Below are 27731 nucleotides of genomic sequence, written 5' to 3'. Positions count from 1 at the left end.
AGCTCCAATAAAATTAATAATCAATTAAACACTTTAATTAATTAATTAATTCTATTAATTCTAATAGTTACTCCACTATAAACTTGGAATTGCACTCTCGAAATTATAGATATAAATTACTTCTAAACTGTGAAGTGTCCATTTGATATAGTCATTGCATATAGATCAATCATCCCTAAATAATTCATAATTAGAGCAAGGTAAAATCCATTAACCTCTCTAATTACATTTTTATCCTTGAGTACCATTGATTCTCTAATGGATAGTGATTCATAAAACACATTCATGAATCGGAGCTCCTACTGGTCCAAGTACCGAATCAACCCTCAAGAGAATTATTTATCTACTTCTTTCTTAAGAAGGAATGGATTCCATCTCGTATAATAACATTCCCGGCTACCTACTTCATCGTGTCTCCAAAATACAAGGAATGGGATTCAGGATCTCAGAATCCGTACCGAGTAAATCAAAAGACACGAATCCATAAATAGGAGTCTCTTAAGAACTCAGGATTAAGATCATTCTATATATGACCATCGGTAGACTCAATTAGAATTTCTATACTTAACGGAATTATTAGAAATTCATATTGTGTCTGTGTCCTTGTTCCACATAATCTCATTATGCGAAATACACTCATTCAATATCTCACCATATTAACAGTGCGGATAACACCGTTTCATTCTAAATGGGAATGACATGTATTAATAATGTTTTAATTAAAGATTCCAAACTTTAATTAAATTCATTATGACATTGCTTTTTGATTATTATCCTTAAACATTATCCTCTCGTATATAACACTTATATACAATGTTTAAGGTTACATAAATAATCATGGAATTTTCATTGATATTCATAAAATATTCACAAATATATACACATAAAATGATGAATAAACTCTTTTATTAAATAAATAATAAATATCCTATTACATCTTATGCTTCTAGGACACAATTCCAATAGAATATTCATACTTAAGATGGCTGAGATCTTAATGGAAGCCGGATGTGATGATTGTTTGAGAAAGCAAGGGGCTGAAACATTATTCTGTAAGAAGATGGCAGTTGAGTTGTTCAACCATGCCTTGTGGAAGCAGCAATTGGGCTATGAGAGTGATGATAACAGGGGTCAAAATACCCCAAAAATGCATTTTATGATGCTAAGAGATGCAATTGAGTTTAATTTGGATGATTATATTGATTAACTTGACTTGTTGGTTTTCAGATTCTTATATATTTCTAGTTTTGGTGCAGATTATATTGTTTATTCATTTTTTAGAGTCTAGTATGTTTAACATTTGTGATAGATTGGTTTTTTATTTTAGTAAGTAAACAAGTTTTAAGTTATTTTAGTTATGTTGCATATTTTTACATGTAATGCTCGTCCATAACTTGTCTGGTTGTAAACCATTACTTGATAAGTTATTGTCCGTAATTCACAGTTTTTGTCCATAACTTGTGCGGTTATACCCCATAACTTGATTGTTTATGGTCCATAATTGACAATTTTTTCATAACTTGTCTGGATATGAACCATAATTTAACAGGTTATGGTACATAATTGACATGTTTTTACATAACTTGTTCAGTTATGCAGCATAACTTGACATGCTATTACCATAACTTGGCCATAACTTGACAGGTTATTACCATAATTTTCAGTTCCAATAATGACACAAGTCAAAATGTTATGATCATAACTCGATCATCATAACCAGACAATAACTTGATAGTGTTCCTGCACTTGTAATTTTCAGATTCAACAACATGAAATTGATAAAGCCTGGGTTTTTATTCTTATTCAAGTGTCAATCTCAAACATAAGCTAAAAGTCTTGTCAATGAATATTAACATTCAAAAGATTGTAAGAAGTAGTGTAAATCTCAAGTCATCATTTAAAATATAAGACTAGTTTTTAAAAACAGTAGTCATATCATCCAAAAAGTTGTATTCTAATATCATCTCATTTTTACGAGTTTTGGTCGTTAGAACTTTGGGTCAAGAGGATGAATGAAGGAATGCCAAGCTCTTCCATTTTTTCCCTCTGTTCCATTGCACTTTTTTTTTTGTATTTCTTCATTGTTTTTTCTTCTTCCTCATTTTCTCTTTCTTCATAATCTTCCTCCTGCAATAATAAGTTTTTGATTAGTTATAAGAAACTTTTTTTTTATTTTTTTTTCTCAACTAGTATTAATGTAGTATTAAGAAGATTCATACCTTTTTGATTCCTTGAGCAATAGCTTTTCTTATAGCTATTATCTTTTCAACTTCTTCAAATGCTCTGTCCAATGTTTGTTGACTGATATCAAACGAGTCTGTGAGTGGACTATAACCGAATTCTCCCTCATGTTCTCCTAGCTCTGCAGATACTTCTATTTCTCTGTCCTCATGTTCATTGAGGTACAAATTAGTATATCATTAAGGAAACATTGTAAAAACAAATTCAACATCAATTTGTGTTGTTTCATTACCTCAGAAGCTGGATTGTTTTGTATTTCTTTGAGAAATAAAAGCACATCTTGTTGAATGGTTCTCATAATGTCCATAGAATCCACAACTATTGCCTTTATTTCTTTCAGATCCTCTTTCATGGCAACCTGGTTGGCTTCAAAATGTTTTACTTTGTTAAGCAGATTACTTAGATCAATTTCCATCTTGTCCAGTTTTGTTGATGTTGCTAGTGGCATTTCTCTTTGAACTTCATCATTATTTATTTCTCTCAAAATGACCATAATTTGACAGTGTTCCCACACTTGTAATTTTCAAATTCAATAATGACATAACTCAACAGGTTATGATCATAACTTGACCATAACTTGTTCGAGCCTTGGCTGCACTTGTAATTTTCAAATTTTTATAACTGGATTGCGATTTTTTATTTATTTATTATTGTTTATGTAAGCATTCGATTTTGCAGACCACCATATATTATGTTGTGGCAGTTGATTTGCCAGAGCGGTTAAGTTGATTTTGCTTTCTCAATTGCACCAATTATCGAGTTCTTTCTTAGACCCTAAATTGTTTGAAGTTATTTTTACGCTTTTAAGATTACATAAAAAATTTTCGTGTTATCACCTTCTCTATTACTTTTTCATCTCGGGTTCGGCTAGGCTGTATCCCCAAAGTTATTTTTAACATTTGGGTCAACTCTAAACTTTTGGTTGAGTTAGTTAGGCTTAACATGTTCGAGAATTTTAGTGTGAAGAATTAAAAGAATGTAAAAAATAAAAGAGTTTGTGGCGTATAGAAATATTTTCTTTTTAGGTTTTATTTGCACTTATTTTTCAAAATTTGCTAATGAGTTTTTATTGTAAATAACCCCCAAGATGCAACAAACCCTTGAACACAATAATATTGTATTCCAAAACATAAATTATGTATGTAAATTTTCTGAAGAATTAATAAAGACAGAGGTGTTATTTCATGAATGAATGCATCATCTTCAAACATTACAACAATTTACATAATGATACCTATGCAATTTAAAGGTATCTTTTCATGGATTAATGCATCCATTACAATAGATATATTCATTTCTAATAGATGTACAGATATGTGTGAAAACATATCAAAATGGATGCAATGGTTCGAAATGATTTAGATCACAAAATCACACACAAACATGTTTTATGCAATATTAGTCGTGACATTAGATGAAAAACCCGTTGTAGCGGGTTTGATAGAACCCATAGCCTCGAAGCATCAACTCGAAACGCACTGCAGCACATCTATTGTGTGTTGCAGCGTGCTAACGCAATAGAAAAGGCGTTGTCCATTTGTGGCACTGCAACGCCTGCTTGTGGCGCTGCAGCACCCAAGGCTGCATTGACAGCACCCAAGGCTGCACTGACAGCACCAAATGGTGCTGTCTAACTAGCTGCAGCGTCTCACAAGGCGTTGCAGCGCTTGTTCTGCAGCGTGTTTTAAGTGCCCAAGAATATTTGATTTTAATTTGTTAGACATATTATAATCTTTCTAACATAACAAACTTTTATAATCCACTTATTCATCCATAGCACCTTCTCCTACGTCTTAGGAAGATACGGCTTTCTTTTAGCGAAGGGGCCATTTTTCCCTAATTAAAATATTCTAAATTATCTTTTCTTCATAGAAAACTTCATCATCAGTACAAAAATGAAACAAACATATGAAATTCACCAAGATCGGCATTGTGAGGAGCAGAAGACCAAAGATCGGCGCAGTGCAGAGAGGTTGGATATCAGCATGGCTCAGAGAGATGATTGGAGATCGACATGGAGAAGGAGGCCGGCGTAGATCAATGCTTCCGTGGATAGATCTCCAGCACCTTCCATGCAAGATCGATATGCCTCCTCCACATGATGACGATCTCGGCGTCCTTCCTAAGCTACACCGCGTCTGTCTTAGGACCTTGCTGTGTTCAAGGATGAAAATATCGATACTCCGGTTTTAGAGTAATTTCGGAGAACATATTGAGATATCAGTGGATATCAGAAAAAAATTATGAAAATTGATGAAATTGACGTTAGAACATATTTCTAATCCTTTATTAGGATAAACATTAAAAAGACACAAATAAATAAGTTTTACATTAAAAAAAAAAAAAACACTTAATACATATTAGATTTCTCAAAATGAAAAAGAAGTTCTATAAGGCTCAAATATAGTTAGAATCCCATCTTGATTCAAACACTTATTGGTGCTATAACATGCTACATATAAGTTAATTTGTTGATTCATTCTCGCCATATTTAAAAAGAAAAAAAAAAGATAAAACGTTTGAAATTTTCTTAAATCAAAATCTTCCGAAAATTTCCCGAAAGCTTTTAAAATTTCTCGAAATTATGCCCAAATTACACTATATGCTTATCGATATTAATATTTTTACTGATATTTCTAATATTTTGCCGAATCTCATTTTTTAGTGGAAAAAATTTCGATACCTTAAATTTTGCCGACACCAGATTTGATTTTCTTAATTATTTGAGATCCACGTAATAATAATGAGGAAATATACTTAAGTTGAACAAATCAAAAATACCCAAAACACTTTATATATTTTGCCTAAAGACCGTTTCTGTCTCTTTTTCATTCAAATGTTCAAAATACCTCCTAAAGCAACTAAATTTTTGAAATCAAGATTACCTTCTCAATCTATATTAAATGTTATTTTAAATTTGACTTAACAAAAAAGTTAAATGCAAAAAATTTAAAACATTCAAATAAATGTTCAATCAAACAAAAAGTTCAATTATTTTAATAGTTTTTCATTCTTTAATATTGATTTTATTTAATATTTTGGCCGTTTCTTGGAGTGCAATTTAAGTCTAGTGGCCTCATGTCAGTCGCTTGTAAATGTAACATTTTTTGTTGGTATATGCAATATCATTGTTCTTGAATGTAAGACTAATTTTGTTTAAGTTTAGCACACAATAAAGTGTAATATATCACCCACGCTACACGTTACTTACTTCTGTGTTATAATGTTATAAAAAAAAATATTACAAGTTTATATTAAAAATATTAGACTTATCATACTGTACGGTCACCGAATTTAAGATCATGCCAAAATATTTATCTATGGTCTTTATATAAAATTTTCAGGGAATATTTCACGTACCAATATTCTAAAATAGTGTATTCGCCTCAATTTCCTTAATTCCTACCCCGGAACGATTTTCCACCCGTAAACATTTCATATTCCATTTTAAAAAAAAACTAATTAACATAAATAGTTCAATTAAAAGTTTTTTTAAGAGAGTCAACTGTTTTTTTAATTGTAAGATCTATATTATTATTCACGATAATTAAATAGCTTATGCATTGATCATTTAATTTGTGCAAAACCAATATTTATTATAGAATTTCGGAATCGTTTAATATGAGGAAAGCAGCCATATTAGCTAATGCAATTTCTCAATAGGTAAATAGCGTCACATTTCACATCGACTTAAAAATAGCAATTCATGTTGAAAACGTTTCTTTATTTTTTAAATGTATTAAATAAAGGGAAATAGTAGGAAATAGGCCAATATGAAAAGCTTAAGAAAGTATATAGGTCAATTTTTAGTTATAGAAATTAATAGGCCATAACTTGTCAAGTTATGGTTCATAATCACCAACTTCCTTGACCTTCCGGCACTGGGCAGGCGTCAGCCCCCATACATGGTCTTACGACTTTGTGGAGACCTGTGTTTTTGGTAAACAGTCGCCCGGGCCTGGTCACTGCGACCCCCTTTGTGAGGAGGCACCCCTTCTCCCAAAGTTACGGGGCTATTTTGCCGAGTTCCTTAGAGAGAGTTGTCTCGCGCCCCTAGGTTCCTTAGAGAGAGTCTGTTTTCAAGCTAATTGAATGAAAAATGATAAGATGAAAAGATGATAAGGCTGATTTACTTGTGAAACTCTATCTTCAGTCTTTGTCGAGCCGCCAAAGATCCACTCTTTTTCCTATTCAAAGATCAGCGTTATGATTCATAACTAGATAAGTTATGGATAAACTTGGCAAGTTAGGGTTCATAACCAGATAAGTTATGGACAATAACTTGTCAAGTTATGGTTAATAACCAGACAAGTTATGGACGAAAACAGTAATTTGACCTGTTTATTAACTTATGTAAACTATTGACCTATTAGTTTTAATTCATCTCAAGTCTTAGTTTATTTCTCTCTTTCTCCCTTAAATAAATCTTTTCAATTATGTGGCCCATTAGATTTTAAATTTTGGAGAAAAAATGGGAAATACCTCCCAAACTAGTACCCCAAATTTTTTTTAACCCCCAAAGATTAGTTCATTAATTTCTATCTTTTTACAATTAAAATAATGAAAATACTTAAATTAAATATTTTTAAAATTTCAAAGTTACCTTCAATTGTCCATTGGTAAATATAAGATATGTCGTCGGTCTCTCATCACTGGCCGGCAGTCGGCAGGTCTCCGGCCAGCCGCCGACCATAAGCTGATAGGTTATGATCTATAACTTAACAGATTACACTGGTCGGCTGCCGACTATAACCTGATAGGTTATGATCCATAACCTAACAGATTACACTGGCCGTTGTCCATAATCCATCGGGTTATGATCCATAACCTGATAGATTACGCCGGTCGCCGATTGTCAGTGCCAGCCATAGTCTATCAAGTTATGATCCATAACCTGATAGATTACGCTGGTCGCCGACCTCCAATCATCGGTGTCGGTCATAGTCTGACAGGTTATGATCCATAGACTACCAGTTTATGCTTCATAACCTGACAACTTATGCTTTATAATCTGTCAATTTATGAGATATCCATAACCTTCCAGTTTATAATCCTTAACCTATCAGATTATGTTCATAACTTGATAGATTATGCTTCATAATCTGCCAAATTATAAAGCATAATCTGCTACATTATGTTGTTTTTTCAATAAGTATCACTAGATTTATAGCAACAATAATCAAATTGAAAAATTAAAACGCACAAGAAACATTCAAGAATTTTAAAATTTTCTAAGAATCCATCGATTTCATCTAGTGAATTAAAAGCTAATATACTAAATCAGTCATAGTAGGTATGAATATTCATATAACCACCATTAACTTCCTTATAACTTGCAAACCATGCAAAAGTCTTTACTTGATATTTTCATCAAACTCTCAATATTTTCATCATTTGGGTTTTCATCTCAAAAGCCAAAGTTGGTTAAAAAAACTAAAACTCCTTACTTGATTACTTCTATAAAGAGCTTCATTGGCCAAACCCAAATCAAAATCCGTTTCATTCTCAACAATATGTTATTTTCCTATCAGTTTCGAGAGTTTTGATTTACAGTGTGCCCTGTAACAAAACAATAACAAAAAAATTACGAAAATATCGTGTTTTTGATAGAGATAATAACATGAAACATAAAGGGGGCGTTTGGTAATAAAATAATAATAATAACAATAATAATAATAAAATAATATTAATAATAATAATAATAATAATATTATTATTATTATTATTATTATTAATAATAATAATAATAATAATAATAATAATAATAATAATAATAATCCCATGATTTTGAGATTCTTGGAAATTTGAATAACACTATGTTGGGTGATATTTAAATTACTTTAAAATGAGGGAAAGTGAATCTCATGGTAATCACTTTCCTGAGAATCTAAAAATTATAATTCTTGTACTAAACATGGTAATATTACAGATTCTCATTCTCATCCTTAAGATTACTGCATACCAAACGCCTCCAAAAGATTTCAATATTTTCCGAACTGAAAAGGAGATGGCATGATAGACCCTTTAATCATGTTATTCAAATATTTTTAAGTTGACTATAGCACACTTATCACTATACAATATTTCCTAAGCCAAAGAGACATTCTATGCTCAAGCAAATCTACAGTTTGTCCCCTTTACTTCTAAAAAGGAGTTTTCATGTTCTCTTCTTTCCATTTTGTATTGCAAGGTAAGGAATGCGTTTACAGATTAATGATGTCGTTCACAGCCTAACAACAAAGCAAAATTGTAATATAAGTTAAGTAAAATCTAATTAAAGAGAATTAACTTGACAATCAAAAGAGGCCCCTTTGGGCCAATGACAGCTTTGATAAGCTTCAACAACATTAGATTGTCCTCTGATTTTTATATAACTGATAGGTGAATCGTCTCTAGTTTCATGAAAAGAATTGGAAGAGGCCGTATAGCTAAAATTGAATCAACTGTAGGCGAAGCAAAAACATCCCCACAAATAGAACAGATTAATTGTAAGATAATATAAATACTTCAATTCCCCCACAAATCTGGCGTGTACACGCTCATGTCCTTTTCCACCCCCTACATTGTTACAACATATTATATTACATTTTGTGGAGCACATATAAGATGTAATAACAAATTACTCGAATTTTCATTATGAGCACTACACTGGCAAAAACAGATTTGACTAAAAAGCTAAATCAAATTATATCTAAGAAACTATACACAGAGAAAAAGAAAAAATACTAAAATCAGAATAAAAAAGAAATAATAATAATAATAATAATAATAATAGTAAAACCAACCTAGTTAGAATGGAGGCCGCGTCGAAGACGATCGGAGGCCGAAAACATCGTCGAAATCGGTTGATATGGAGAAAGAGAGGGAAGAAGCTCATGTGATTTGGAGAGATGATCGAAGCTAAGACGCTGGTGGCGGCGCTTGGTAACGGAGCAACAAAAGGGGCACCGTGAGGCCGCCATCTGCAAGGTCAGAGGAGATCGGAGGAGAAGATCTGAGTTTCCAATGTCGCAACACCTCCCTCAGCGACCATAACTTCAGATCGTGACAACAAATCACAAGTGCGACTTCGGCGAATTTCAAATCGTGACAGCCATATCAGCATGGAAGAGAGAAAAGGTGCAGCGTAGGGGAGAGCTACGGCAGACGGAGAAAGACAGAGGAGAGAGATATGAGCAAAGAGGAGAGAGAGGGGTGGAGAAGAGAGACAGGAGCGGAGGAGCCTTGGCTACGGCGGAGAAAGGAGGCGACAAGAGAGAGAAAGGAGATTAGATTACATGGAGGAGAGAGAGAGAAGCAGGAGGGGCGGATGGAGAGAGAGAGCAGTATTAGAGAGAAGGAGAGAGAAGAAGAGAGAATGAGATAGCAAGACGGATTAGGGTTTAGATATAATTAGGGATATTTTTGTCTTTTAAAATACGATTAAATTATCAAAATAAGAATCAAATGGGTAGACTTTATTAGAAGGGTAGAAATTATGATCTAGGTGGTCTGGAGGTAAATTGCACAATTTTCTCTAAATTTTAAGTTTTAAAAAAAAAAAAAAAAAAAAACCATGTTCAGAGATATTTCCCTAAAAGTGAAGGGTCAGACCCTTTGGTGAATAACTACCCATCATATATTTGTCTTTTTTGATGGGAAGAAGACATCAGAGAAAATATTACGTTAAAAATTTCAGAGGGATAGGGTCTCTAGTCTTCAAGAAAAGTCTGTGAGTTTCCATCACTCGTGGGCATAAGACCTTGGAGAGATTACCAACAAATCCCTAATTTCTTGTGTTCTGACCTCGTTCACTTCGCGATTGGAGAGATTACCAACAAATCCCTAATTTCTTGTGTTCTGACCTCGTTCGTTTCGCGGATTCGAGTTTTCAATTCGAGCTGAGATATGATATTTTTTGAGAGCTTTTAATTGTAGCAAAAAAAGTTAAATATGACATTTTCTGAGAGCTTTTAACTGTAGAAACTTAAAACTGAAAACTCAAATCGGTAAAATGAACGAGGCCGGAGGCATGGTCTTGGACTTCCGGAGGAATGAGAGCTTTTAATTTGTTCGTGGAGATTGTGAATCTTATTGCATGCTATGGCCGGAGGTATGGTCTTGGACTTCCGCTTTTATTTTTGCAATTTTTAGGAATTGCTAATAATTCATTGTCATGTAAATAAACTGATATAAAACTGAAGTAAAAAATTTTAAAAAAAAAATTATAAACACTACTAGCTCACTATAAATAGTAACAACAAAGCATGCGTACATGCAAGGGTAGAAATCCCATATGGGTGGAGGGAAATCACTTCGTGCAACACATTTTAGATTGTTTGTTTGGTAAAAGGAGACGTACTTATGACAAGGTGCACTTTAACTTATTTAATTCGTCAGCCTCTGCTCGGCCGGCTTTTATTTATTTATTACATAAACGCGCGCACTTATCACTTAACTAAAACTGATTCCATATTTAGACTGTTTGTTTGGGAAGAAAAGCCCCCAATGCTTCTCATATTCCGGACTTTTCTGATTCTCATCAAACGTGGCAAACACATAAGTCTCAATAGCCCTTCCTGGCCTCTTCGGAGTCCCACCCTTCACATGCGGAATCAAGTTCCTAACATAAGTCCTCGCGTTATCAAACGACGTTGCCGTCCCGCCCGCGGACGGCCAACCGGTCTCCGACACGACGACCTCCAGCGACCCTCCACCGGCCTTCTCCAAGGCAGAATAAACAGCATCCAAGATGGCATCGAAAAGATTCCGATACCCGAATTGCCCGTCTTGCACCACAACCGCTTGCGTCGTGAAAAGTGCATACTCAAGACGAATATCTCTCGTGTTGCCAATGTAGCTAAAGTAAGGATACAAGTTGACGAGCAATGGTGATCTGTTGTTAACCAAGAAGCGTACTAAAGGGTTAATGATCGGTGAGTAGTCCGACCTAAACGCGCCTCTTGACGGAGGGTAGGATTCGCCGAGGACGCCGGTGTCGAGTGCCGTGGAGACCTTGATTTGGTTGGCCAGACCTGCCTCAGAGACCGCGTTTTGGATCTTTTCCATGGCGGGGACGAGGAACTGAGCGGCGTAGTCGGAGGTTTTGATCTCGTTTCCAACGGCGATGTATCTGAACCTGACGTTGTTGTAGTTTCTGACGTTGTTTTGGACCCAAGAGTTGGCTTCGGCTTGGCTTGAGGCGATCCTTTGGAGGTCGTCGTTGGGGAGGCCGAGGATGAGGTCGATGTTGGCGCCGCGGAGGGCTTGGAGAGTGGGTCGGTGTGGGGCGTAGAGGCGCATTCGGCGGATGTTGTTTTGGTTGTAGAGTGATATGACTTCTTGGGGTGGTGGCAAGTTGTTTCCCGACATTCCGTAACATACTCCAATTTGTGCATCTGCAATGTTTGATATGTTTTGATGATCAGATACATGTATTAACAATAATATGGGAAGGAGAATTAGATAATTGGACTGCAGAACATGAAACTAGTAATGGAATAGAGAATTTTTCTTGAGGAAGTACTGTATGTTTCTGTCTATGAGCCCTCCAGTTTTGAGCCAGTATTTAGATGTATAAGCTTTGTCCAGTTTGATGCAATGTTTGATATGTTTTGATGATCAGATACATGTATTAACAATAATATGGGAAGGAGAATTAGATAATTGGACTGCAGAACATGAAACTAGTAATGGAATAGAGAATTTTTCTTGAGGAAGTACTGTATGTTTCTGTCTATGAGCCCTCCAGTTTGAACCAGTATTTAGATGTATAAGCTTTGCCCAGTTTGAATCATAATGCGATGTTTTTAAACTAGTTAAATAAGAAAAATCTGGACTTGGCCGGCCCTCCTTATGAATTCATGTGGTTTGATGTTTCCCACCAAACTTTCAAATAGTTCAAACGAAAATATTCTAACCACCGCATAATCCAAACGCACAAGTAAAAAATTGTGCCAAGGAATATTGGAGTATATGACTCAAATACCATTGTTTATATATATATATATATATATATATATATATATATATATATGTACATATATAAGTGATTAATGATTAATGAGTGGTGCCAATCTAATTGGATATATTGGTTAATTTCTTATTAATAATATTGGAGTGATGGATTTGATAGAGGATAGATTTTAATAGGGAACCTAGGATCTATTCTCCTCAATTTATTATAAAAAATAATAAATAAATAAAAACAATTAGCCTCTTGCAGTTTATTAAAAGAAATAGTGATTAATAAGTACAAGCCTTGCATGATACAAGTTATAAAAACTTGATGATATACCGAGAAGATATTATCCAAAGTAGTTGTATTTTAATTTAGTGAACACATAAATCATATAGTGAATGAGATTGACGCATTAACAGTGATAAACAATATTTATATTAGTTACGTACTATATTTGGCACAAAAACACATTATATAAACAAAAATGCTTGAAAGATAAATGCGCGTGAGAGAGAGAGAGAGAGAGAGAGAGAGAGAGAGAGAGAGAGAGAGAGAGAGAGAGAGAGAGAGAGAGAGAGAGAGAGAGAGAGAGAGAGAGAGAGAGAGAGAGAGAGAGAGAGAGAGAGAGAGAGAGAGAGAGAGAGAGAGAGAGAGAGAGAGAGAGAGAGAGAGAGAGAGAGAGAGAGAGAGAGAGAGAGAGAGAGAGAGAGAGAGAGAGAGAGAGAGAGAGAGAGAGAGAGAGAGAGAGAGAGAGAGAGAGAGAGAGAGAGAGAGAGAGAGAGAGAGAGAGAGAGAGAGAGAGAGAGAGAGAGAGAGAGAGAGAGAGAGAGAGAGAGAGAGAGAGAGAGAGAGAGAGAGAGAGAGAGAGAGAGAGAGAGAGAGAGAGAGAGAGAGAGAGAGAGAGAGAGAGAGACCTGCTTTCTTTAAGCTTGAAATTAGCACCACTAGTAGCAGCATTATGGAAATCATGGGAACACTTTTACTAGCTGAATAGGAATTTGCCATAATTGTGAGGGAGGGCTATCTTAGATCAGATTATGTATTGAAAATTTGGCTTTGGAAATTCTGCCTCTCTTAGTAGCCCTTTTATAGAGATAAGAAATAGCAAGTTGTGGAAAATTTAGGAGACCACTATAAGCATCCACAATCGTAATTCAACAGCGCACTCTATAGAAATTTAGTAAGTCATTCAAATTTCCAACCAAAAAAATCGACAAGCACCAAGAGCTTACTTCATTAGCTTGGATATAATTATGGTCTGGCTTTGAGTCGTGATGACTAAGAGCTCAATGTTATAGAACTTTAAATAAGAGATATAAATGTTTCCGGATCAGTATTGTATAACTGATGATGTTAATCAATAGTAAATAAATCATGTTTGTAAAATTATCTCACATAAACACATTTTCTCACATTTTCTCGTATTTTTGGTATCAAGAAAATATATTTACGATGAAATACAAATGTAATTTTCTATATCTACTTAACTCTTTGATTATATGTAAAGGGAGACACCACATGTAAAACTGACCCAAATATGAATTTAATTTAGCCCAAAAAGTTAATCTATTGCATTTTGGGTCCTTTTAAGTATATAAATCATTTAACATCCTCATTCATTTTTCATATGGGACAACACACACATACACTTTTATTAACAATCACCCTTTCATATGTGTGTTCATCGAGCTCCCCCTTAAACTAAAGTTTACGGCACCAATTGTGAGTAACATCTGCACGGAGGCAACGTGGGAGTTGCAACCAAGCGTAATCGCTTGGGTCATACAAAACATCGACTCTAATACCACTTTGTTGAAAAGACACCACATGTGAAATTGGTCTAACGCACTTCTAGAGTCTAATTCAACCCAAAAAAATTAACATATTAAATCTTGAGTCATTCCATATATAAACCATTTCATATCCCCAGGATAACACACACGCTCATTTCAATATATATAGATATTTATTTTAAATAAGAGAGGATGAATACAAGCATTCCATATTCACGTCTATCCTTTTGTGTGTAGGTGTCTATATCATCGTGTAGCTCTCTACCTTTACATATTCACTGGAAAAGAAAAAAAATGGAATGAAATACAAAAGAGTAAATATCATGGAGTGAAAGAGAGAGATTCTCTAGTACGTTAGCGTATCGGTAGGTTAGGTTTTTTTAATTATTAAATCTGTATATTTTTTAACTTTTACGTTATTTTATGCAGATCTAACGGACAATAAACTTAGCCTGCTGATTTGTTGTTGTACCGGAGAATGTCCCAGTAAAATATTTTTTAACAACACATAAAAGAACAAAAGCTCTTTTCTATGAGGCTGTCACATGGTAAACCCCTCCAGTTATCTTTTTTTTTTCTTTTTAATTTCTTTATCTTCATTTTTTTTTATTTTTTTTTACATTTTAATTTTTGTGTGTTTTTTTTAAAATATATCGTTTCTCATTTTACTCCTATGAGAGTAATTTTTTTCACATGTGTTCCTGTTTTAATTTTAGTTAGTTAAAATAATTTTCTACAAATGTTTCCTTAATTTTTTTTCAACTGTTATCTTTACACCTATTCATTTTTAAATGGTTGTATAAATAAATTTCTCATTATTTAGTAAATAATAAACTCTTCACATGTCTTCGTCACGATAATACGTGGGGAGCACGTTACAAAACTAGTATAATTAAAACCGTTTCAGTTTCTTATTTCTTTCTTTCTTTCTTTCTTTCTTTCTTTTGTGTGTGTGTGTGTGTTAGAGCATAAAGAAAGTGGGTCAGCAATGCAATCATCAACGCTCAGAGCAATCCTTTTGACATTGGGTCTTCCAAAAACAAAAGGAAAGTTCCATCATAAAATGAAATTAGGTATGTCAGCATTTATTTAATTTATCTGATTGATTTGTTATTATATCAATTACTAAAATCTTGCATATTAGAATGTACCACTCGTGTATAAATATCAATGAAATCAAGAAAGGCTGCGAGCTTCCATTTTTCACCAAAAACTTAAAAAGAGTGTTATAAGCTAGTGGCCAAGACTATGGACTTGAAATACCAGAAGTCCATATCCTTGTGGAAATTATTACCAGTCCATTGCTTCCACTTAACGATGCTTTGATTCCGTATTTATTTTAATGGTTCTGTTCTAGGCTGGCTGGCTAGTGGTTGACCAAATATTTATTCTTTTCCTTTGTCTGGTTTAATTTCATGTGGAAAGTTCTGATAAACTGTCATATATGCCCCTCCATGAACAAAAGTTCCAAATCCTATTCTGTTTTGATTTTGCGTTTTTTCTAATTTTATTAACGTTTTTTCTCATTTTGTTTTGATTTTTCCTACTAAATCCTATATTTTTAAATATGCTTGATTGAAATATTTTTTCCATGTAATCTTTCTTATATCAAAGTGATCATCCCAATACTATTTTCTCATAAATACCTTTGCTCTAATTTGCACTTGTTGAAGTCCCTTTTTTTTTTTTTTTTTTTTCCAAATGTATCTCTATTTAAACATATTTTTCTTGCAACATTCTCAGCTACTGCTTTTCTACATGTATCGTCTAAATACTTTTGTAACTTTTCTTTTAAAATCTTTATTAGTCATATTCTACTTTTCTATACATATATAATCTTCAACTAAAAGCACGAATTAATTGAAACATGCATGTCAATCTTTTTTTTTTTTGAATATTTTTGGACAAAACTAAACTTTAAGAGTATAATAATTTTTTTTAAAAAAGGAACCGAGTTTTTTAGAAAATACATATCACGTAAAAAAATATATAGATTAAATATCTATGTGTTATAACACATGCTTCCAACTAGTTTATTGTAATGGGAGTTGATATTTTGGGGGATTTTTTTTTTTTTTTTTTTGATAATTTTCACCTTTTGGTTTATGTCCTTCTAAACAACACATGATAGCTCATGTATACATGTGCATGTGTATGTATATTGGCGCTTTAGTTAGTGATTGTTTTGAGTGGGGCTGCTTGACTTTGTTCCATGACGACGGCAAAAATATACGGTAATAACTATTTTTTTCAACTGTTTTCAGCCGTCAGATCTGTAAAAAACTATATATTCTACATATTTTTTTAATCTCATCTGATTTTGACCAAATCCGGTCAGAAAACTGGTCATACCGAAAGAACGGCCTAGCGGTAGAATGGCCCACCGGAGACAGTTCCTATACATTTCTACTAAATTTAGAAATAGTCCCCCTAAATATTAAAAATTTTATTTCATTTCAAAAACAAATGAAAAACCCTCACTTTAAACCAAACTCTGACTAATATCTCTAAGGACTTTACAAGATCTTCTCCCTTAATAATGATTTGGATTGTAACTTATTTATTTATTTTCTCTTATTTTCTTATTTCTTGGAATTTTTTTCACTAGTGTAAATATATCCTTTTAAAGAAGAATGTGTATGCAATAATTTCTTGGAAAGAATGTTAAAAATTATACATCATAAGATTTTTAGATAAGAAAATATATCATCCTGAGTATAATATCAATTATTATCGTGGTAGAGTAATTTTTAGTATGATTATTATGAAGAATCGACTATACAATCTAAGAGCAGATCAATGAATAAATGATAATTTACCGTTTATACATTAAAAAAGATATCTTTAATCGTCTCAATAGTAAAGTTATTATGTAACATTTTAAAACATGATCAAACACATAAAGGACAGTAGAAGAATTTATAATTACTAATTTCTGTCCCCTTTTCCCCCCCCCCCCCCCCCCCAAAAAAAAAAAAAAAAAAAAAAAAAAAGAAAAAATCCAACTTCGTCAATGGCTCCCATTGACTTGTGTTAAATTAATTAATATTTATTTTCTTGTTTCCAACTCATGGCAAGACTTTTGGTGAGTGCCGCTTTCCTTTTCGTCTCTATATATCTTCCTATGCTAGTTCAACAGAGTTTTTTAGAATCTGTGTTGGTTTTTTGGATCTAAAACTGTTTCCAAATGTGTTTGAATTATTTATTAGAAGTGTTTGTCAAAATCATAAAACGTGACTTCTTAAAAAAAACAAAAAAACAAAAAAAAAACTTTAGAACTTGTATTAGAGACGAAGTTTAAATTAGACATTATGAAGTTTGATGGTTATGGATGCATGATAAATTTTTTGTATCTTAATGGACTTTGCCTTTCTTTTTTTCTTTTTTTTCCTTCTTTATTTTTTTTTTCCTTGAGAAATGTTGTCATTGCCTTGAATCGCCTGAGATATATTTCTTTTGCCCTTTTTATTTTTTTTTGAATCGAGATAGTTTGGACTTCAAACAACATGACCTCGTTTATCACAGTCCTCTGTTAAAACTCAGAAAAAACTAAAGACGTTTAATATGCAGTAATCTTAAGGATAGAAATGAAAATCTGCAATATTACTATGTTTAGTACAAGAATTATAATATTTAGATTTTCAAGAAAGTAATTACTATGAGATTCACTTTCCCTCATTTTAAGATAATTTGAATACCACCCAACATGATGTTATTCAAATTTTCAGAAATCTCAAAATCATGAGAATCTTATTATAATAATAATTATTATTATTATTATATTTATTAATATTATTATTATTATTATTATTATTATTATTATTATGTATCTTTTTCCATGCGAACAACCAAACACAATAATGTAATATTCCTGAGAATTTGAAAAAAATTCTGTATGAAACCAAACACAGTAATGTATTATTCCTAAGAATCATATTACCCTCCATCACTTTTCTGGGAATATGATTCCTATTGATTCCCGCATACCAAACGCCCCCTAAGAGAAATAAATTCTTCTGTTGTGCAATGAGATTAATAAGCTCTTCATTAACTAAAAAAAAAAAAAACAAACCCATGTTGCAATGCCATAACGTGAAGGTCTTCAACAATGAATGAACTTCAAATATCTTGTCAAATTCTCTATCCTCAATTAATGGCATGTAATTGCAGGTTACCATGTCCTACCACAGCAAGATGATGCTATCGAGTAAAGCTCGCTTATTCATGAACTACTATACTCTCTTCGGTTTCAAACAACAGTCTTCTTAAGATACTAACCATCTTATCAAAAACCACTTCATTTTCAGCTAGATGAAGCTCTGCTTCATGTCGGTTGCCGAAAAATTTCCCCTCAACGAGGTATCCGTTTCCTTCTTTCACAATGATCCCCTGTTCACATGCCAACTCCAATACCTCGGATTCGCAGCAAAAGCCTCTACCAAAGCGTAATCCCAGTTCGGCCTTTTTCATTGCCGGTGCCAGTTTATTTTTCACAACCTGAACACTAATCCCTAGACCGGTAACCTAAAACAACAGGGGGAGGGGGGTGTTGAGAATAAAAGAAAAGTCCATAACTAAAACAGGGAAGCTATAAAATAAATAGAAAAGAAAAGCATGTTTGATTATGAGAAAAGAATATCTCAAGATACCCTCAAACATATGAGTTCTTACCTCATTCTCATTCTTAAGCAGTTCCCTTTTTCCAAGTTTCAACCGAACCGCGGAGTAGAATTTCAAGGCATTTCCACCACAAGTGTCTTCACCCATATCTTTATTACCTTGCCTCGATTTTGAACTTGACCTAACCTGGAATTTAGTTATGGTAAACACCATTTCTCGTCTTTGGAAACATGATAAGAAAACAATTTGAAGTGTATATTAGCTAGGCATTAACCTGATTAACTAAAACTATAAGCGTTTGAGAATTGCGTAGTGAATAGTGTATTTTACAAAGGGCTTGGGACATTATTCGTGATTGTGCATCTCGCAATATGCCACCAACTGGAACATCAATTTCACACTGCGGGAGTAGGGCGGCTACCTGAAAAGATGAACTTGCACAAAGTTAAAACGAATCATTTAGCACCCAGGATAGGAAAAAAAGAGTTCAAGACATCCCAATTCAATAATATATATCTGCTAGAGCAAACAAAAAAAAAAAAAAAAAAAACCAAGCAACATCAATAGAACAAGGGAAATACATGGCAATGGCTACTGAATTTTCTTTTTATTACTGTTTTGCGTTTTGCCTATATTTCATCAATTAGTAAGCGAAATAAATGGCAACTGCCCAGCAAATTTGCTTTTTATCATGGACAATGTACATTTCATATCTAAGTGAATGTTTCAAGTGCAAAAACGAACAGACAATTAGAGCCAGTCACTTACACTATCAACCACAATGACATCTATAGATCCACATTTAGTAAGAGTATCAACTGCACTAAGCAGGTTTTCAGCGGAATCCGGACGTGAAATTAGAAGATTTTCTGTGTCTACACCCATTGATTCTACAAGAGAAGGGTCCATTGCGTTCTCCACATCAAAATAAGCACAAAATCCTGCGCCAAAAAAAAAAAAAAAAAAATCTTTAGCTGGCCTAACAATTCTATATATAGGGAAACTAAATTAATTGGTATAAATATTTCAATGACAACAGACAATTTAGGCAGCACTTAGCGGGGATATATGGTGTAATGCAATACAAGTAGAGTAAGAACACAATATATTAAAATTAACGAAGTGTCAGTCCTATGATCTGAGACAAAAGCATTAAGCACGCACCTCCAAGCTTTTGGGCTTCCTTGATAATGTGAAGTGCAAGTGTTGACTTGCCAGATGCTTCTTGACCATAAATTTCAACAAATCTCCCCTACAAAGGATAAATAAGCATATCACCAATTATGAACAACTGCAGCCAAAACTAACCAATTGAATTAAACACACCTATATATAAATGAAGAAAACAAGTATAGAGCTAAAGATTCTTGATACAAACAAATTTAAGCGTGGCAATTCGTGTTAGTGGGTCGTGTTCGTGTCAACCCGTTTATTAATCGTGTCAAAAAACATCAACCAAACACGACCTGTTTATTAAACGTGTCAAAAATGTCAACCCAAACACGACTCATTTATTAATCGTGTTAATCGTGTCAACCCGTATAACCCAAATTTTACCTACAAATATTAAAATTCACATTATTTGTATTTAATATGTCATATAAACTTTCATATTATATCACATATCATTAGATTGCAAATCACACATAGTTAATCGTGCCAAATTCGTGTCACTTTGTGTTAGGAGGTCAACCATAACCCAACTCATTTATTAATCGTGTCAATCCAATTATGACCCAAACTCATTTATAGTAAACCCAAACCCGCTAACTTTGTGCGGATTTCGAGTCGTGTCGTCGTATCGCTGTCCGAATTGCCAGCCCTTCAAAACAATCCCATGTGTTATGATTTTTTTTTTTTAATAAGAAAGACCTTCATTCATAATACAAATAAGGCACAGCAGAGTACAAGAACTCCTCAAAAAACAAAGACAAAAACTCAACAAACAAAATCATAATACATCAAAATGAGATCCCAACCCCTCAACAAATCCGAGAATGAAAAGTCCGAAAATTCTTTATCTTGAGATGTCCACAATGCTACCCAATAATTCAAATGATACCAAACACTAGTAACGTGACTTTCCACTCCTTCACAAATGCAATTGTTTCGTTCCAGCCACAATAACCAGAATGTAGCAAGAGCTATGATACTTCAAAACCGTGTACATCTCTTACTCCAACCAATAAGAATATCTGCATCCAATAATTCTGAAACACAGTTAGGAATAGCCCACGAGAACTGAAACGTCCCTACAATCTTGTACACATCTTTGATGAAAATGGACAGCGAAGGAATAGATGGTTCAACTGTGGAAGGCTGCTAAAATAGCTCTGGGTATTGTGGTTAGAACGTAATCAGCGGATCTTGAGGAAGAGGAGATGAGTTGTGAACACCTTTTTGAGAAAGCTAGATTTTTGGTGTCTCTTTGGGCATCTACTGACCAGGCTTGTAAAGATTTTTTACTTTCCCTGATAATGTTAAGTTGGGAGGATGTTTTGGTTTAAATGTTTCGAGTGTTACTTTGTTTTGTATTTATTTATTTAGATTACTTTATTGTACTTTCTCTGATGGATTTCTCATCCATCTTTTGTGAGTAATAAAATTACAGTTTCTTATCAAAAAAAGAAGGAATATATGGTTCGACATTTCATTATCATTCCTGCAAAGAACAACGTGGGGAAATATAAAGGTAACGCCTCTTTATTTACAACAAATCGTGAGTATTCAGCTTAGCCAGCCAAAAACCTGAATTTCTGTCGAAACCGAAATAATGGCGTAGAGGAACAATAGGATAGGAGTGATTGTCAATTAATGAATTGAAAAAAAAATTTACAAGAGAACAAGCCCAACCCCTTTGAATAGACACTCAGAGAACATTACGGAATGAACACATAGATTGATATAAGAAGGAAGATGGAAGAATTGTTATACAATGAACACAAGGGTCTCATTGTTATAACACACAAGAATACAATGAAGGCTAGAATACCAAGAAAACTAGAGCACACAAGGAAGGCTACAAGGAATTCAAGTATGCCAGCAGGCAGGATACTTGAAGGCTTTCGGAACTACATGACAGTCATGACAACACTAAGCAGAATGTACTAGGTAGACTGCCCATAGAAGTAAATCCAGAAAGGATAACACCAAACTCTCCTACAGCTGAGCGGATGTTTCTGGACTACAATGCAAGAATGCAGCTGCCTTAGACACTCAATATTGCTTATGAAACCGTAGGACTGTTCCACTATGTCGTATATGACTCGGAAGATAGCGCAAGCCTTGACTGGTCTTTTGATGACACAAACTAGCCAGAAGCATGGTAGAATAGAGTTTAGGGTTTAGGGTGGGTCCTCTGTAATCTCCACCTAGAATGAAATAGTATCCACCTTATCCTGACCTTATCTTCCACGTAGGCCAAATCAAGGGAGACATAATCATGGCACCTTTTTGATTAAGTGTAAGATCCCCCATCATGATAGCTTTAGAATAAATAAGAATCTAATTATGATGTTTAGACTAGTAACATAAAAATTACCCTTTAGCAGTCTACTATGTAATTATTACATGTGATATTTATGGCACGGTTCCCTCCCTATAAATAAGGGAACCCATAGTGTGGAGAAGGCATACTTGAATTCCTTGTAGCCTTCCTTGTGTGCTCTAGTCTTCGTGGTATCCTAGCCTTCATTGTACCTTGAATAACAATTCTTCCATCTTCCTGCCTATAATAAGAGCCTTCCTCGTGTGCTCTACTATGTGTTCATTCCACAGTGTTGTCTGAGTGTCTATTCAAAGTCATCGTATAAGTGCTAGCCTTCATTTGGGGTTTCAAGTGTTGCTGTTCATTTGGGGTTTACTGCTACTTTGGGGTTTCGAAGTGTACTGTAGCTTTAGGGGTTAAACCCTAAGGGTTACTGTTTGTTTAGGGTCTCGTTGGGGTTTACATTTTAGGGTTTAGGTTTGGTCATTTAGGTTAAAAATTCAAATCCCAAACCCATCTATCCACACACCCAGCACACACCCTTGCCCTCTCAAAGCATATGACAGTAACTCCAACACTTCTCCCAACTCCCTCTCACTAGGATTCCTTCTAAAATGAAAGTTCCAAGATGCTACTTAACCATTGTCAAAGGTATAAAAGGCTAAAATTGGCGTATTGTGTTTTGAAGACAATCTAAACAAGTAAGGAAATAGGACAGAAAAGGATTATCTCCAACCCACACATCCTCCCAAAATCTCACCCTCATCCCCTCCCCTATCTTCAATGGAAAAGGACAGAAAAGGATTCATCTCAAACCCAGGTCTCATGAAATAATTCATGATTTTTAAGAACTGATTGATTCAGTATGTCATTGGATAGAACCCGATAACAAAAACACAGAATAACAAAGAAAACTGAAGATTTATTGATGAACTTTCCAGGAAAATCCTAGCAAATATATATAAGAATGAATCCCAATAGTTGTTCGAGGAAATGCTATGCCTCCCACTTGGTTTTCCCAAGTAACTAATTCCCTGATTGCTCTGACAATCCTCATTAGCTACTAATCCTCTTATTTATATTATAGATTCTTTCTAGAAAACTCCAACAGCTACTAACAGCATTTTCAAACTATTATAGTCACAACTAACAGTTACAAGACAACTCTCTGCCTCAACACATGCAGCACTTCATACAATAACTCACTTCACTCCCTGCCGCTACTCACATAAGTGTATAGGACTACTGCCCTAGTAGATTGCTTGGCTTCATAAATGAGTAAGGTACAAGATTTTGTGGAAAGGGTGAAAGGGTTAAAGATTTATAAAGCAAAAAAATAAAAATAAAAATAAATAAAGCTCTATGACCTCTATTCTAGTAGTTAATAATGGATAACAGGACTAAGGGGGCTAATAAACCATGCATATAAGAAGAAAAATGAAATTAAATTATCTAACTTTACAAATTGAAAAGGAAAAAAAGTGAAATATAAATCCCAAGTCCAATTCTCCAAAAAACACAGTTGGAAAACGCAATCACATTAATTTCTAGGTTTCTTCATCACCTATTTAATATTATCTCATACAGATATTACTAGGATTCTTTATATGCAGATTATTTTATCAATGCTTGGTCCGAATATATAAAACAGAAAAAAAAAAAACAAAACAAAAGACAACCCATTTTAGCATGTTCTTTCATCTATGCCACAATAGAAGAACGACAACAGCAGCAATTATAATAGCTATAAACTTAATCAAACAAGATAACAATAGTATAGTAGTAAAAAGACAAGAAAGTAACTTACCTTTGGCAGTCCACCAATCCCAAGAGCTATATCAAGCTTCAATGAGCCTGTAGGTATTACAGGTACATGTCGAACGCCAAAAAAACGTTGTAAGGACAATGTAGATTCTCTACCAAATTCATTAGAAAGCCGTGAAAGAGCCAAATGTAGTGCAGCATCTTTCTCGGTTGCTTTGGCATCATCATGGACCGCATCGTGTTCTAAATCTTCTGCTGAAAATTTTCTCAAATTAGAGGAAACCAAAAAAAGAAAACTCGTCAAATAACAATTTAACACCATATAGCTCACGACATTTGAAAGTATGTATGAAAAATATAATCCAGCGGTAACAAGAATTTTGTGGATAAAAAACATATCAAGTAGTTTGGCATGGGTGCGTTCAACCAGTACCGAGGCCCAAAACCTACTAGTAAACCACATGCATATATAGGTACAAGTATAAACACTATCTCAACAGGGAAAAGAAAAGGGAAGAAATGAAAAGGACAAAAGATCAAATTGTATCTGTAGCTATATAAGTACATAAATAATAGGAGATATGTTAGTTTACCAATCCATCTCAAAAGCTTAAGCTATTAGGAGGTGAGCCAATAATAGTTTTATACTTTAACACTCCCCCTCACGTGTGGGCTGGACAACGGGCAATCGTGTGGGTAAATTATTTAGAAAGTCCAACACGTGAGTATTTGATAACAAGCCTGAAATATATTAAAGACCTAACACGTGATGACAATTTTAATGGGGATAAAGAGTGCAATTACAGGATTTGACCTCAGGACCTCCTGCTCTGATACCATGTTAATTTACCAATCCATCCTAAAAGCTTAAGCTGTTAGGAGATGGGCCAACAATAATTTTATACTTTAACAAGATCACATACACCATTGCACATTAAACAACCACAAAAACTGGTACAGGCTTGTCTATTTGTGTATATGAAACTTCTACGTCTGGATGGTTCAAAATGTTCTGCAGATGTTTAACATTACTTAAAACAAAGAACAAGTACTTCATCTTCAAGGAGGTAGAACAACTGGTAAACTATACATATTTTTCAGTCAATATAAGCATCCATAGAGATGATAAGAGAAGCGCAAATTTCTATTTACCTAAAGAAGAAAAGTAACGACTGTTGTTGCCTAAAGAGGTGGTTGCATGTTTTCTTCCTTTCTGCAGAAAAGTAGAATAAGCTAAGGACATAGTCATACTAAAAGTAAACATATTGAGGTGCTCATAGACATATCTCGGAAAACAACAACATATTTTTTTAGGTGATACAGCTGCTAGCACAACTCTAATGCAATAATATGGCTCCTATCCAAGCTTCAGCAGCCCAAAAAAAAAACAAAAAAAAAAAGAACAAGCCAGTACTTTTGTCAACTATATGGATGGTCAAACATATTATCATCACGTATCGAACCTATTTACCAAACGAGCCTTAGGTTTATGTTCAAAAAAATAAAACATATCTATCCAAGGTAACCAATCACATTGAAATGTACACAACATTTTCACATGCTAAGAAGCAAGTAATGCAATCATCCCACAATATTAGCAGAAGATTGGGGGAACAAAAGACACTAATGGAAGCAGAGCCAAACTTAGGTACTGCTCCAAGGAGAAAAGTTTAAATTGTCTTTGTAAAGACAATCCTTAAGGTATCAGCTTTATCTACCTTCAAAGGTTTTCATTTTCCCCCAAAAATTGCCAAATGGTGTACACTGAACCAAATGAGGAAAAAAAAGAAATTTTCATGACCCAGATAGAAAATAAAAATAAAACACAAAAAAAAAAACCCTCAAATTTCCCAGATAATGCTTTATGAGCAAGGTCTTTTTTTCCCCTATACATCAAATCCCCGTTACAGGTTCTATAAGAAATATCTACAACAGAAACTTCGAAAGAAAACGAATATTTTACACAAATTTGAATTAAAAAAAAAAATTCATGAGAGAGAGACAGAGAGAGACCTGAAGTATGGAGAAAAGTGGAAGACGCTGAGCAATTGGTAGACGATGCGTAGTGAGTAATTTCATTTTTATTTGCTTTGACGCAAATTAAATATGAAATTGAATTGTAGGAATTAGGATTATGAGGGAAGATTTGTGATTGTGTCCCACGTTTTTAGGGTTTTTTGATGGGACAAAGTACGCGCCATTTCCACCCAAAACCCTTCTGCTGTTCTGTCTGCCATTTTTGTCCGTTGCTCGTGTTTGCAGAACCGCCCCTGAATTTTCCATTATTTATCTAACGACCTTGTCATTTTGTCATTCTTTGAGAAATTAATTTTAAAATGATTTTGTTTTCATTAAAAAGAAAAATGAGATTATTTTGATAATCATTTTGAAAACGATTTTGAAATTGTGTTTAGTTTATTTTTTAAAAGATTATTTTGAATATAATAAAAGAGTGAATACATGTTTGATTATAATTATTAAATAATATATCATAATATTATTGATAAGTATTAGAAAATGAAAACAGAAAAGTAAAAACAACTTTCAACTGTTTTTTAAATTCATTCACAAAAACTATTCTCACTGTTTTCGTTTTCGTTTTCGTTTTAAAAAAATTTCTTAAACAAATGCCGTTTTGTTTTCAATTTCATTTTTTCTTTCTTGAAAAACGTTTTGAAAAGGAAAACAAACACACCCAAATTTGTTTTCTTGTTTCTGCGTCTGGGGTTTGGTTTAAATTTTAAAAAAAAACCAATTAAATTAATTTGATTTATAGTTTTAATCTTTAAAAAATCAAATCAATTCAATTTATATATATTTTTCTAAAATTATATATATTTTGTAGATCTGTAGCATATTCATATATAAAAAATGCCTATATTTCAATATTAAATTATCATAATGCTAGAAGTTTCTATTATAAGAAATGTCTATCATACAAAATATTAGTACCAGTTACGATTAAGGGGATTTGAGAAGAGATTGTAAAATATTAGTTCAAACTAATTAGAAAACCAAACCAAACTGATTAGTTTAAATTTGATTAGATTTGTTAATTGGTTTGGTTTAGTTTGAAAATCTTTAAACTAATTTGTAATTGGTTTGCATTTATATGGATAAACTCAATCAAAAAGCGCGTGTGACTTATTTAAAATAAGGATTATACTAAGAAAAAAAGAATAAAAGAAATAAAGATAAAAATAGGAAAAAAAAAATCTAAAGTAAAAGATAAGGAAAAAATGACAAAAAAAACTTTAAAAAAAATGTGTGTAAAATATTTTGCAACTGAAGTTCAAATTTATGAGGAGCACAAATAAAAAATGTTTATGTAAAGACGCGTTTAAGAATAAATTAATTTAGCAGAGTAATTAAAAAATAATATTTTAGATAATTGTATGAAATATTTAAATTAGATATATTTAAAAATATGTAACAATCAAAGGTTAAAAGCTACAAAAGAAAATATAAAGGAGAAAAAAGAAGAAACGAAAAAGAAAAACTAAAGAAAAAAAAAAGATAAAAAAGTGTTAGAGGAAAGGGCAACGAAACGAGAGCCTACGAAATAAAAATGATTCTCAATAAGTAAAAAATGTTTATGTAAGGACATTAATTTAATAGGGTAATTAGAGAAAAAATAAAGTTTAAAAGATACAATAAGAAAAGATAAGTGAGAAAAAGAAGGAAAAAAAAAATAAAATTAAAAAATAAAAGGGGGGGGGTGAAATAAAAAATTTATGTAGGGACATTAATTTAATAGGGTAATTAGAGAAAAAATAAAGTGGGCGTGAGAAATGCCCAGAAAAACTTATTCTCACTTAGATGTACTTAGATGTGTAGGATAAATCACATAATTATTTGAATTTTATTTTCATCACACTTTTATCTC

The 27731-nt window shown here is 33.3% G+C and overlaps 2 protein-coding genes across 3 annotated transcripts; both read right to left on the bottom strand.

The window, feature by feature from the left end:
- Positions 1-10540: 10540 nt before the first annotated feature.
- LOC21399608 (glucan endo-1,3-beta-glucosidase, basic isoform) lies at positions 10541-13211 on the bottom strand. Its single transcript, XM_010091924.2, has 2 exons — positions 13096-13211; positions 10541-11618 (listed from the first exon to the last, which is right to left on the bottom strand). Exons 1-2 carry the CDS (start codon positions 13184-13186, stop codon positions 10675-10677), a joined length of 1035 nt encoding a protein of 344 aa, XP_010090226.2. The 5' UTR covers positions 13187-13211; the 3' UTR covers positions 10541-10674.
- Positions 13212-17920: 4709 nt separating this feature from the next.
- On the bottom strand, positions 17921-26080 carry LOC21399607 (DNA repair protein recA homolog 2, mitochondrial). Of its 2 annotated transcripts, none has more exons than XM_024161525.1 (8): positions 25859-26080; positions 24998-25058; positions 23889-24100; positions 19759-19846; positions 19363-19535; positions 18869-19015; positions 18646-18780; positions 17921-18498 (listed from the first exon to the last, which is right to left on the bottom strand). In XM_024161525.1, the coding sequence occupies exons 1-8, from the start codon at positions 25922-25924 to the stop codon at positions 18193-18195; spliced, it is 1188 nt and encodes a 395-aa protein (XP_024017293.1). In that variant the 5' UTR covers positions 25925-26080; the 3' UTR covers positions 17921-18192. The 2 variants fall into 2 exon arrangements, with proteins under 2 accessions (XP_024017293.1, XP_024017294.1); XM_024161526.1 differs by having other exon boundaries at positions 23889-24097.
- Positions 26081-27731: the final 1651 nt, after the last annotated feature.

Source organism: Morus notabilis, unplaced genomic scaffold (genome assembly GCF_000414095.1).
Source record: "Morus notabilis unplaced genomic scaffold, ASM41409v2 Scaffold305, whole genome shotgun sequence".
Classification (NCBI taxonomy): domain Eukaryota; kingdom Viridiplantae; phylum Streptophyta; class Magnoliopsida; order Rosales; family Moraceae; genus Morus; species Morus notabilis.
The sequence above is the reverse complement of the archived record's forward strand: the minus strand, read 5'-3'. Positions and strand labels throughout refer to the sequence as shown.

Coding starts and splice junctions, on each gene's coding strand:
- LOC21399608 (XM_010091924.2), bottom strand. CDS start 13,186: ATGGCAAATTCCTATTCAGCTAGTAAAAGTGTTCCCATGATTTCCATA. Junction 11,619..13,095: donor TTCAAGCTTAAAGAAAGCAG/GTCTCTCTCTCT, acceptor CAAACATTGCAG/ATGCACAAATTGGAGTATGT.
- LOC21399607 (XM_024161525.1), bottom strand. CDS start 25,924: ATGAAATTACTCACTACGCATCGTCTACCAATTGCTCAGCGTCTTCCA. Junction 25,059..25,858: donor CACTTTTCTCCATACTTCAG/GTCTCTCTCTGT, acceptor ACTTTTCTGCAG/AAAGGAAGAAAACATGCAAC. Junction 18,781..18,868: donor TTATAGTTTTAGTTAATCAG/GTTAATGCCTAG, acceptor ACTAAATTCCAG/GTTAGGTCAAGTTCAAAATC.